The 13,715-nt window shown below is 33.4% G+C and overlaps 1 protein-coding gene and 1 long non-coding RNA gene across 2 annotated transcripts; one reads left to right on the top strand and one right to left on the bottom strand.

Annotated features, from left to right (window-relative positions):
* Positions 1–1,681: 1,681 nt before the first annotated feature.
* LOC123689132 lies at positions 1,682–2,907 on the top strand. The gene is made up of 2 exons (XR_006750180.1): positions 1,682–1,749; positions 2,125–2,907. It is a non-coding gene; the product is annotated as an uncharacterized LOC123689132 (long non-coding RNA).
* Positions 2,908–3,223: 316 nt separating this feature from the next.
* On the bottom strand, positions 3,224–13,566 carry LOC110994534 (phosphoserine phosphatase). The gene is made up of 6 exons (XM_022261227.2): positions 13,303–13,566; positions 12,703–12,903; positions 11,072–11,206; positions 9,069–9,214; positions 4,280–4,441; positions 3,224–4,090 (listed from the first exon to the last, which is right to left on the bottom strand). The coding sequence occupies exons 1-6, from the start codon at positions 13,314–13,316 to the stop codon at positions 3,990–3,992; spliced, it is 759 nt and encodes a 252-aa protein (XP_022116919.1). The 5' UTR covers positions 13,317–13,566; the 3' UTR covers positions 3,224–3,989.
* Positions 13,567–13,715: the final 149 nt, after the last annotated feature.

Below are 13,715 nucleotides of genomic sequence, written 5' to 3'. Positions count from 1 at the left end.
GATATTTTTTGATATAAAGCATTTAAGAGTTTTATTAATAAATAATTCATATAACATTTATTAACACAATTCCTTTCCCATATCACCTAAATAAAATTTAAAAAACGAGACGGAACAAAATTGTGATGATTACAAATTAATTCTAATTTAATAAATCTTTAGTTGATTATATTTATTGTGCCCTACATTAAAGATTATATTTAGTTCGTGTAGCTACAATATACATATATATATATATATTTTGTAGTAAATATATATTTTGAATAATCTGGAAAAATAAAAATGTAGGTACTAATATAAACTACACGTTTGTGAAATGATATAATGTACATAAAGATTTCTTAAGTTATTTTTGTATTGTTGAGGAGTATCTGTATTCTTTGACAATAATTCAAGTTCTATTTCAAACTCATTTGTTAAGTTCAGAATAAACTGTTTTCAAATGTGCTAGATATAATGAACATAATAGTTTTTGGATTTCTTAATAAATTCCGATATTGCGAAACGCCAAGGTTGCCTTAGGTCAGATGATAATCAGAACAAGATTGCATTGCATTCTATCAGCGCCCGCTAAATGAGTGGGCGGTGACTTATACCAATGGGATACTAAATATTCATTTACGTTAACCGCTAACAACTCATCTTATGTGCGGGTTTATTTCAATTTTAATGGTCCAGTCAATCTATGATTCGTTAAACTTTAAACATAAATATGATGCGAACTATGTTCCTTCATATACTTGAGTTTCCTTATGACGTTTATTTCGTTAAAAAAAAATCGGTTGTCTGTAAAGTCGGTTTACTGACTATAGTTAACCGTGACAACGTTATAAGAAAATACCGATAGAATTGTTGCATTTTACAAAAGAAAATTTTAATTTTATTTGTTTGATAGATATTTTGTATGGATATAAAGAAGGAGGTAAATGGAAATCACAATAGAATTGATCAAGTTACATTTATTTTTACGTATAAATACGCTTATACTACAAGCTTTAAATGGAACGCATCAGAGGTAACGACGCGCCGCGAGGTAACACCGCGCCGCGAGGTAACACCGCGCCGCGAGGTAACACCGCGCCGCGAGGTAACGCTGCATAAGTCATGTTTTTTCGTGCGTGCAGCCGGCTCCATCGAATTATAAGACGTTGTCACGACAAAAATCTTGTAATTCCTTCATAAGCCACTTGCTTTACTTTAGTTGCTTGTTTAAAGCAAATAAACACAAATGCATGGAGGCAATAGTATTCTTATTATTACTTAATTATAAAGTAAAATGAAAATTTGTTGTAGGTATGTATAAAGGTTAACCCAACGAATTGAAAATACTGTGGGTGCATATAAACCAACTGCAGTGATGACAGATAATGAGTACGTTTATCTAACATATTTGTATAAGACATACCTATATACCTAGTATAACAAAGGTTTTAAAAAATTGCGCCTTATAATAAAGATCAGAGCAAAATATAAATTTTCCAGGCGTTAGCGTTTAAAGTTTTTTAAATTAAGAACAAAGGTTGTTTAGTAATTATAATTCGTGCTATTAATGAAATAGACATAGGAATGTATCTACAAATTAAGTGTTGCGGGAGCCATTATTTTACCTATATCTTAACGTTTAGGTATATTGTAAAACTACATTGTGTTTACGACACTCATAAAAATAAAATAATGTTGTTACTCGATATACACAATGTTATTAAGTTATAAAAAATGTAATGGAAATTTTCTGGTACTTTGAATATGGTAAGTAAAATACCGTTTCTAGACATCGATCCAACGTAAAAATTTAAGATCATTATATAATATACTGTGAATGCCCTAATATTCAAAACACCTCGCCTGTTGCCAGAGATCCATGTAATACACTGCCGTTATTGCGCAAATATGATTGGTACAGTATTCTCTTTCTCTTTACTCAAGAAAGCTTGATTTGCTCTAAAAGCTAATTAAAACATAATCTCCTCATGTGTCCTCATTTCACGTGAAATAAAAGTGTCTAAATAATTATTGTATTATTATATTAGTTATTATTTATAGTAGTAGGATACTTACGTATGTTTGTATATAAGGAACGTTAGTCTGTCGCTTAATCTCACTTTTTTTCTATTCTAATTACAGATAAAAGTATTCCTGATACAATTGTTGATTCTCAACAGCACAGTTAGTCAATTTCTAAACACACCTGGATATATGCCTTATCCGCAGAGATATTACGATGAATATGACTATACACGATTAGGAAGGCAAAGGTTTCACCGACGAAGTGGTGGAAAATTCCCTGAGTATTCCGCAGATTCCAACTACGATTATGGAAGAGCAAATTGTAGATGCTCTTGTAGAAATTGTGAAAATATAAAACCCTGCTGCGTCTCTGTATGCGATAACTGTAACTCGCAATCCTTAGTATTTGTTCCATATCCTGTTCCCCTTGTTGTTGCTATCACATCGAAATCAACTTTAAACACATCAACAACTACATCTACGTTAATGACAACAACGACTACAACAACAACAACAACACCATCAACAAAGACAGAAAATTTACCAGATATAACAACGTTTTCTACGCCAACGTATGCTAAAATAAAACATGCATGGCCCAAAGCATTGTCTACGTCTCCCTTTTTCAATAAAAGATTGCTTTTGGGAAAGAAAAAGAAGTGCCTTGGAGGTCAATGTTTGAATTACCGAAGGATAGATTTAATGGACCATTTGTTAAGAAATAAGGATGGCCGGCGAGCGGAGAATTATGATGATTTTGATTTAAAACTTGAGAAAGGCCATCAATTCGGTATCATTCCTATACCCGATAAAATGGCGCTAGAATTCATGACCAATATGCGGGATATGAAATTAAATGAGTTATTACAGTCAAAGGTATAAAGTTCCAATTATGACTTAGTGGTTTTGTTTTTTTTTTTGCGGCAGGGAATGACGGAGCGAGGTCACTTAAAATAAAGTCCTAACCATGTTCTGTGGACACATGCAAAACCGACAACGTTAGCAACCTCTCTGGCAATGTTGTCTATGCGCAGTAATATCGATAAACAGGTGAGCCTCCTGCCCTGCCTGTTACATTTAAGAAAATGGCACGAAAATTCTACTACTTAATAAAATTAATAATTATTACTGTTAATTTTTAAAAACAGGAAGCATAGAGAGTAGAGACGTGTTGTTCATATCGTAGATCTTAACAAATGTAATAAAAAAAGCCAAATAATTATCAAATAACTTTATTCTTAAAATAGGAAGTACACAGCCACTTTACATTGACTGAGGTCCGTAGGTAATAAATTATCATTCATTGTATTTCCTACAATTTAACTAACATTAATCACATACACCACACAAACAAATCCATAAATTTTGTACTCAAAGTACAATAACATAAATATATACGGGAAGACATTATGGCAGTATATAAAAAATATTTTGTACCCTTGCCTTAGAAAGAGCGAAAAGGTAATTACTATTTTAATACTTAACAATGTATACCACATAAATATTTCTCTATATATATGTTTATTTTACGGCCAGTAAATAAAAGTATGTATAATAAAAAAAATAGAGACACTTTTTTCCTATAAATAGTTTTTACTATTGTGTGGTTAAAAAACAATGAGAAACAAATATTAGCTAAAATATATTGGAAATTTATTATTAATAAAGGCATAAGGCTCTAAATTAGAGTAATTATTTTGTCATAATATTTAATAATACATAGATATTTTTATATTTCACCAACACAACGTAATTTCATAACCTTGTGAATGCCAAAAAAGTATTTATTATATTATATCAATAAATATTTACCAAAATATAACATTATGTAGTATATATTTGATGAGTATTATTTAAATAATATATCAAAGTACGATACGTACAATAAAGTCACAGATAACATAGAACTACCTTGTCTGTGGTAATTGTTCTACATTATCTGTGGCTATGTCACAGGAGCCGTAATGTCAATGTCATTAAGATCACTTTTGAACTATGAGAGCATCTGTCAATTCTTGAAAGCTTGTTACGAACCAGGGCGCCCTCTTCTGTACTTCCTCTCGTACGACGTTCCCGCCAAAACCTGGAGAGGAACAGTTTGTGTAAATGTGTGTGTGATTATTTACTCAACCTACAAATGTGAGGTAGAAAAACACGACGTCATAGGTCAAACGATCAGATCAATTGGGATTTGATAGATATAGAAGTCATAAAGTCCAATCACAGATGTAATCCTGTAATCTATATTCTGAACTAGTAAAAGTGATCTTACCAATAAAAGCATCTGCGGGCGGACTGGCTTCCGCATCAGTGGCGCCATCTCCAATCATGACCAGCTTCTGGTAGCCGTGTTGCTCCTTCAGCCGCCTTATTACCAGGGGCTTGCCACCAGATCGAGACGTGGGCTCGTTCTCATCGAAGCCCGCGTATTCACCTGGAGAAAGAAAAGAAGCTGCATTTTCTTGCTACTCATAAACGTCAATGAAGGGAGTGGAGCGGACGAAAAAAAAACATAAGAAAGTAATACTTTAATCGGATGGGCCATCCGAAAAAATATAATCAATATTGTACGGGCCCTGCAATTAGAAATCTATTGTTTACAAAATTATTGCAATTAGTTAACAAAGGATTGATAAGCATTTGGTCTAATTCTCACAACAAAACCAAGATTGCATCTATCAGTGACGTAACTTGTTGACTGATTAAGTATTCTCGTTTATCCTTAGAACGATTGTAAAACAATACATGGCCACTTGAACTAGTTAAGTTGTTCATAGATCTATAGATCTATTAATGTCTATTTTTTGAAGTTATACTTTTTTGGGGCGTAACGGAAAAATGATGAATTTTTACCATGCGCGCGCACACCGTCACAAAAAACCGACACTCTGGAGTTAGCATAGTCAACATTTTAATATAAAAAAATATTATTTCTTTTATTATGTAGGAGTAATATATTTTGTGATATTTAAATAATCTTTATTGAACTAGATAATGCGTTATGATAAGACTTTCAATGTTTTAAATGACTTTTTTCCTATTGTTAGTATCGTGTTTTCTACAAACGTGAAATAAGGCGAAAGATAATAATTTTGGATAGTTTTTTATCGTGTTACGTCACACGTCTTTTAATAAAGCGCGGGGCAAAGGGACGTGAGTGTATTGCCGGCGGAGTGAGGATAAAGTATGTCTTAAAACAATTGGAAGTCATATCTCCCAGTTAAGACACACATCGGGAGTCCATTCCACAGTTCGGTAATTAACGAATTCGCAAAAGAAAATGACTTATACCTCATGGCAATAAACTACCAACAAGACATGTAAATAAAAACTAATTCGTAGCGCAGATTATAAATATGATAGGTTAACTCAAAAATCCTAAAACAAACATTTTCCTACGTAAACACGACTGCTATACAAATTGAAATTATTTCTAGATTTTTCTATTCGCAAATTTGCCCTTGACAACCACGTAAACATCTTACAATGATAATATTAGTCATTTATTCATCGGAAATCTGTTATCACGTACCTCACGCCGCGATTTCATGATCAATAAAAATTATAATCTTTTTCTTTATCATCTAGTATATTTTGCAAAACTTCCGTAATCTTGTCAGTTGATTTTATAAATAATATAAATAAAGAAAGAATATTTTTTTTTACAAAAGTAATAAGCCCTCCTGTTACTTCAAAAATTTTAAATACGATGTCGACTTGAGAGAGATCACTTTAGGCACAAATTTGCTTACAATTCAATCGAAACAAGATTTTTAAAGTAATTAAACATTTACCTGCGTGCATTGCATGTTAATTGTAATAATATCCATCTGTTTCGTCTCTCAAAATTGTGTTCGATCCGTGATGATAAGAGATATTAGTACCTACATTAAACGGAGCAATTCGACTGATTTATTTATTAATGTTCTTTACATCAGACATTAAAGCTAAATCTACAGTATATGTTACAAGCTATCTTTTCTAAAATATATGACAATTGTGGTAAACATTAATGTAACAACAAAATATACATTTATAAAATAAAAATGACTAAGAAACCAAGGGATTTAGTTTTTATGGGGGTGAGTTGGTAACTCAAAAAACATACGAATTCCTATCTCAATCCAAAAACCACGATAGAAATATAGTAAACAGATTACATAGCACTGAAATAGCCATTACAAACGCCTGAGATAATTTTGTTTTAATTTACATCATTTAATCCAAGTGGGGTCTGATAACTATAATTGCTTGATAACTGTTTATTTGTAAACTAACCTCATAATGCGTCAGTATACAGGACAGTGGAGTTTTAGTGAGTAAAACTCTTCTCTAGCCAGTAGCCGTTTAAGGATATCTCTCCAAAATATAGTTCAATGCCATAGCCGATAATATATAACAACGAAAAGAACTCACACGGGGTGGTAATCACGCAAAATGTCCATTAATGCTTTGTAGTCCGATAAATTAACGTCTCAAAGTTATGGAAAATATTGATTATTATTAAAATAAATTTAATTTATGCATTGCTATCTGTATTTTATTTGCAGAAGATTCCATCTAAATAAAGAGTCAGAAACTGTAGTAAGGTTAATATTTGTATTAGTTTTAAATTTTCAAATGAAACTTTCAGTCCTCTCTGTATTTAGAATATACAAGCAGTATTGAAATAGTGGTTTCAATATACAACTCATCCCTGAGGTTCGATCATAAGCCGTGTGCCAATAGAAGTATAACACTCACCCGTAAGAAAACAACGTAAACCTATGTATTTGAAATAGAAATGATAAAATAACAGCTGCAATCTGGAACCCAGGGTATTAGTGGATCTGTATTGTTATTTAGAATATAAATATCTCCGATCTAATCATATTTTATTTCACAAGGGCATTAATCTATCAAGGTGACACACTCTACCTTGGTACGATTATGATAAGGTTTTAATTCATATTGTTTTGCACAAACCACACAATTTCAACTCAACTCAAATTTGAATTTCCAAGTAAGATCGACCTCAATACAACTTAAATAACGTTAAGAATACATGAATACATACTTCTTCTTGTATATCTTTTATAAGGAAAAACTTGACGATAAAATGGATGACGGAGAATTACTTGGCAGTTCTTTTGATCGATCCGACTTGATTTAAGAACTGGCTGTAATTCAAGCTGATTTTAGTTTAAAATTCAGTGTGATGTATTTTTCAGCAATTTAGCCTTATAGCTTAGAAGGTCTTAGCTTCGATCCCCGGTTGTGCACCTACGTTCGTACGGTGAAGGAAAGCATCGTAAGGAAACTGATTTGCCCTAGAGCCCAAAATTCGACAGCGTGTGTCAGGCACAGGAGGCTGATCCCCTGCTTGCCATTGACAAATGATCATGAAGATAGATCAATCTGTGGCCTAGACTAACAATGTTTATAGAGCCACTCGTTTTTTCATGAAAACGTGCACCTGATATACAATAGATTAGATTAGAGTTACGTAAATTGTATAATTATTTTCCTTATATAGATTTTGCATTGAGACGTCCGACAAAGGGAATTTCTTTAACCGGGTGCCATGTATCGCAGTGTTATCAAATAACCCGTGACAGAGGCGTGACTCCATATCAATGTACTCGTGTAGCTTTATATTAAGGGCTGAAAGTCGGAAGGAATTTGGATTCTTTTCCATTATTTAATAAAGAGGCCTCAATGTAACAGCCTGTATTGTCAGTGTAATTACTAAAAAAATTTGGTTATAAGACAACTATTGTTTAATAGTTGTAAGCGATATAGAAGGGCTGATTACTTAATAGACACTTGGATCGGCAAAGATAGAGAAATCTGGAAAGATTTACACCAGGCTTTCACCCAGGTCGACATACGTCACTCACAGGTGGCGAACATTTAGCCATATGTAATAATAAAACACTCCTAACAATACTCAATACGAAATAAAAAAGCCTTTATTATAAGCGATTTCAGACTTATTAACAGCTCCTTTCGAAATAAAGAACTATCGGCGTGTTTATCACCTCAGAAAATGAAAAAGATAGAGCCTAAGAACAGGCTAAAAATAGGTAACAGTTTCACAAAGAATTTGACATTAAATATCAGTACTGTAAATATCGTATTAGCGATAATCTATTTTTACACAGTGAAAAGTGACAACCCTATCGTATGTAATATAATTATATGGTCAGTGTGTCAGGTTAATGTATAATTAGATTGCTTTCTATCTATTGTTTATAAAGTATACAACGACTGGATTAAGAATGCCCATAGCGATATAAATTAATGAGATATATGGCGATTTTCTCAACGTTAATGTTGTGTTTTTTTTAAAACATGGGACAAACGGGTCATGATGCTGAGTGACCCGGCCGCCTATGGACTCTCTCAATGCAAGAAGGCTCACGAGCGCTTCGCCAGTTTTGATTGCGATGCGCAAACCTTGACAGTATTTAATTCAATAGCATTGCGTGTTCTGTTTCGTGTAAGGGTTAGTTAGTAGGAAGGCGATAGAACGGGTGTTACTTGTGGTGAGTGGTCGGACTTGAATTCGTATACGGGGTGAAAATATTAATTTCAAGTGTGCACTACGTGTAACACTACGTGTTTTAATACAACTCCTATTTTGTCACGCCTAGTATGGATCAAGCTAGACGTATTTTATTATTCTTATGAAATATTGCTTCAATATCTAAATTGACATGGGGTAATAATTTCTCTTTTAAAACAATCTAGTCAAACAAAACTTTGGTCAGAGGCAGTTCTTTGTCAGTCTACGCCTTTGATATTAACGTTATATTTTTAGAATACTTTAATTTTTCTATAGACAAAGATGTTTAAAAGTCATATATATTCCAATCTAATATCATTAAAACTTGCTGCTGGTCTTTCGGTGTATTTATGTTCTGTGGAGGAAAGAAGGTGCACTTTCCCTCTAACCTAAAGAGAGACCTCCACCGGAACCTCGACCAGATTAACCACTGACTGGCCCGAAGGCTCCAGTGGCTAAGATTGAAAATGATGTATCCTTAGCGGTCGCAAAAAGTTCCGTTAGCGTTACTTACCATTAAAGTAAAACTTGAGTCTGTTGGCGTAAATGTTGGTCCTGGGTATTGAGAGGAGATCTGCCACTGGGTCAATGAGACTTCTGAAGCCACCAGATACGAGGTATACGGCCACACCTCGTTCTTGTAGTACCTTTACTAGTTCTCTGGAAAAGAGAAGAAATTTATTAAGCACTTGGCCTCAAATTTAAATAATCATTCATCTGCATATAAAGATCAAGCAAGCTCAAAGTATTCGAAAAAGTTTTTTTGTATGTATGTCTACCCGTAACACACATGTCTACTCATGCGCCAACGCGTGGTACGGGTCAGTTTTCGTTAAAATAAATTGGAAAAAGTTAAGAGTTTAAAGTAAAAAAAAATACTTTGTTGTAGAATTAATTACTATCATTTTTTATAAAAAAAAACCAAATATTTTTGACACAAGTTTTTCCAAATCTTACACATAGTAATTCGTTGTTTTAATGAATAAATATTATTCTAAAGTACAAGCTACTCTCTCAAAAAGTCCTAAAAAATAAGATTAGAGACAAATCTACTTTTGTTTATTATATTTGTAGATATAAAAACATGACATAAGTTCAAGAAACTATCTGGTTAATACCACTTCACTATCGCAATGACCTCAGGGATGATTCAATAATAAAAATATTTCATTATACACTGCCGATTCAACCAAATCGGACCCGAAATATAACGAAAGGAATTGTATTTGTCTATATCAAGAACAGCTAATTATTTCTAGACTGTACCAACTATGGCTAGGCTAAACTATATTTAATATATGATTTAAAATAAAAAATTTAAACAAACATAACACATAACCTTATGAATACTTAATACCATAAAACTTATGAATAATTTACATTTACTGCCAGTTCTAAAATGGCTATGAACGGACGAGAAGAACTGGCAATTAAGTTCCAGACACTCTTTTAAATCGCCAACGCGTTTGTAGGCAACAACTACATGATGTAATGTTTGTTTGCATTCAAACTACAAAAATGTTACCCATCATTTTAAGGCAGTTATTAGTTTTGTTTTTATGTTACAGGAGGCTCATCTGATACCGTCGCCCATGGACACTCACTCGCAAAGCGCTGCCGGGCTTTTCAGAATTGTTACGCTTTTTTGAAGGACCCTAAGTCGAATTGGGTCGGAACGACGGACGTCGAGTTGATATGGATGGTATTTTATATTATATTTAAATTAATAAAACCGTTTCGCCTCAACAAGGCGCGGTGAATCAGGAGCATTTACATAACCGTAACCCGGAGGATAGAACTCTAATGTCGGACGGAATATGGCGTCAATAACACTAATTGTCGTTTAAAATAATTTATTTAAATAACAATGATTTGCAAAATATATTTCTATGCGCAAAGGTAGGTAGGTTTTTATGGAGATAATTTTTTTTTTGTATTTAGGTTTTTATTCTGGAAAAGTGAACGGTCTCTATGGGAGAACATAGCAAAATGTTCCATAATATGTCAGTATGTAGCCAAAGCGGTAGGGTTTGTAAAATGTTAAAAAGACGAAACGAAGTTCGCGAGGTCAGCTAGTATATTATTATTGCAAAAGATTTCACTTTGTTATCTACCTCATATCGTAATCACATAATAGAATTTACTAAATACAACCTATAATATTTTTCAAGACAATATTATATTTATATTACCCGAAGCTAATTTAATAACAGCCATTTATAATTAAAAACTAACTATTAAGACTCCTTTGGTTCCGTGGGCTTTCATTTTTTACAAATACAAATTTTTTAAAAACATTTCACGATAAAAAAATAAATACTATCCCGTTTGGCCCCCTATATTAATACAGACACAAAAGGAGCCAAGCAAGTAACGTCCCTTAATAGACGAGAAATTCTGTATCTGTTTCATAGGTGCTACAGAATATGTCCACGATCGAACCTAATATCTATTCGTTAACCCATACGCCAGACTTTATTTTCTGCCCTGAAAATATATACCAAATGTCAAACTTACGCGATGCCCGGTGTTAGGTGGATAGGAAATTTCTCTAAGTATTCTTTGATTTGGCCGACGGTGGGTCGTATAATATCCAGCCTCTTCTTTAACGCCTCCTGGAACGTCATGTTACCGCACATCGCTTCTGCAGTTCTGAAATAAATATATATGTCAGGCCACCAATGGTCATGTGCGCAATTATATCTCGTCGAAATATAAATTGTACAAATATTTGTATAGTTTTAATCAAATAACAAACACCGCTACAACCTTTTAAGGGCCTCAATTTTCTGCTTTATGGTCATTTGTCAATCTAATAAGCAAGGAGGTGATTAGCCTCCTGTACCTGAACCACGCCATCGACTTATTGGGTCTACGGCAAGCCGGTTTTACGATGTTTTCCTTCAGCGTTCGAGCGAATGTTAAATGCGCACCTAAATAGTCCATTGGTACACAGCCAGGGATCGAACTAAAACCTCATTGATGAGAAATAATGCCACTAGGCCGACACTGCTGTATTATTTTAAGACACAAGAAAAAGTGATTATGAGCCAAAATTTTTTGTACTTCAGCAGCGAAATTTGATGTTGGGAAAATATTACAACTCCGTACTATTTATTTGTAGGCAGAATGATATAAGTTTAGAAAACAAAAACAAAAATCTACTGTAAGTAGAATCATCTATTTTTATTTGAAAATGGAACCCAATTGGGTTGACCCTCCATTTTGAACTTTGACGTGTGATTTCTTTTTTATATACCCTCGGTCAACCCAAGACGAAGATTAAAGTAATTATTTTTTACAAGTTCTTTTACTCTTACTTTTAAAAGCAAAGTTTTATATGTACTCTCAATAACACATTATTATTAGCCTGTCAAACTATTTAATATTCCAAATTTATGATAATTAAACGAGTTTTATTCAGTGTTTTTCCTTTGCGTGAAACGCGAGTAATTTGTATTATGTCATATTGATATTACTTTATCTATATTTTTTTATTACAAACTTATTATTTAAAAATATACTGTAAGACAAATACTGAAAGTCATTTCCAAAGATAAGATTTCAATTTTATTCCGAGTTACTTTGTATATTTCATAATTGTATTCCCTATATAAACTTTTCCTTAACACAAGTATCCCATCGAGTAAACGATACGAATACATAAGATCACTAAGTTTTTGGAGAGTTATTTGAATACGTATTTTGTGAAATCGATGTAAGGTTTTATTTTAAACTTCCAATTTGCCGACGGAGCGCCGTTTCAATTGTTCATATGAAAATTGATTTTTACCGACGTATTACGTCACCTATTTATGTTAAATTACTTAGGTCAGCCGGGCCGTCATAAACTGCATTCTATTAACGCTTGTTAAACAAATTCTAGGGGCTCTTGACAAATACACTGCCGCAGTCGTGACCCCCTGACTAAAAAAAATTGTATAGTCACATGAGTGACGTGAGCTAATGCTATCTTCATACAAATTCCCGAGTACCTAAAAAATATTGTCCCAAACTTCAGGCCTTGAAGTTATACTAGTCAGAAAGTGAACATTGTCACTTCACAACCAGGGTAGGTACATATTTGTAATACTTTTTACTTTAACTATGAACTAACACAACATGGACTCGGTCTGAATTTTACTTACAGTCTTTTAACATCTTCGCCTTTCCCGCAGAATTTCGCCAACTCGTCAATTCCTTCGTCCCTGATGACTGTTGAATCGACATCGAAGCATACGCAATCAGCTGTCCGAAACACCTCTTTGACGCTTTGTTGAGGAGTCATCGCACTGATTGATACTAAAGACAGTGTCTTTAGGGTGGCGAATTGAAGGTTTGATTTTAAACTGTATGAAACAAAGATTTAACTCGGTCAGCCCTAGCTAATAATAACAATAATTCATTCAAGCAACGTCTAAAGCTTATGAATAGTCAACTATCATTGAAATAATATAATGATTTCTCCTGTTGTATTGAAAATTGTTTTATTATTAACAATACGCCTAAGTTATCCTGTCGTTATTATGATTAAAAGAAAAACGTATTTTCCTCATCTATCAACGCAATTTTGTGCGTCAGTTGAAAGGAAAATAAACCCATAAACCTTGTCAACAGCAACACAACACGAACGAAATTGACTTATCTTGATTAAATCAACTTTTACTTGGGGCTTTTACTAAAGTAATCTAAATGATGATATGATATTATGACAAAATGCATACATGCTAAAATTCTTTATAAAATACCTGCTTAGAGCCATTTTCACTGTGTACTAAGATTTATAATTTTAACGTTCAAAACAACTTGTTTACCGACCGTATTTGCGGAGCATTCGTTTTGAACAAATTATTAATTAGTAAAACCCACTTGACCGGAAACCGTCACGAACACGCCTCCGTTGAATGTGATATAATATAGTACAGTAAACTTCGTGGCGCGTTATCGCCTTTTATTTACCAGCCGCAACAAGATAAGGCTATGATGCGAGCTACAAGACTTTTCTCTGAGAGCTACGTACTATGAATGACGTCAAACTTTGTCTCCATTAAAGACATATGCTAGACAGTGGCGAATTTTAAAGTAGGGGCGATGATCCCACAGTTGTCTCTTTCCCTCGCGATATAACAGTATGGAGTGTTTGTTGAAACGATTGGTTTGC

Source organism: Pieris rapae, chromosome 4 (genome assembly GCF_905147795.1).
Source record: "Pieris rapae chromosome 4, ilPieRapa1.1, whole genome shotgun sequence".
NCBI lineage: Eukaryota > Metazoa > Arthropoda > Insecta > Lepidoptera > Pieridae > Pieris > Pieris rapae.
Note: the sequence above shows the minus strand (reverse complement) of the source record. Positions and strands in the feature narration are given on the sequence as shown.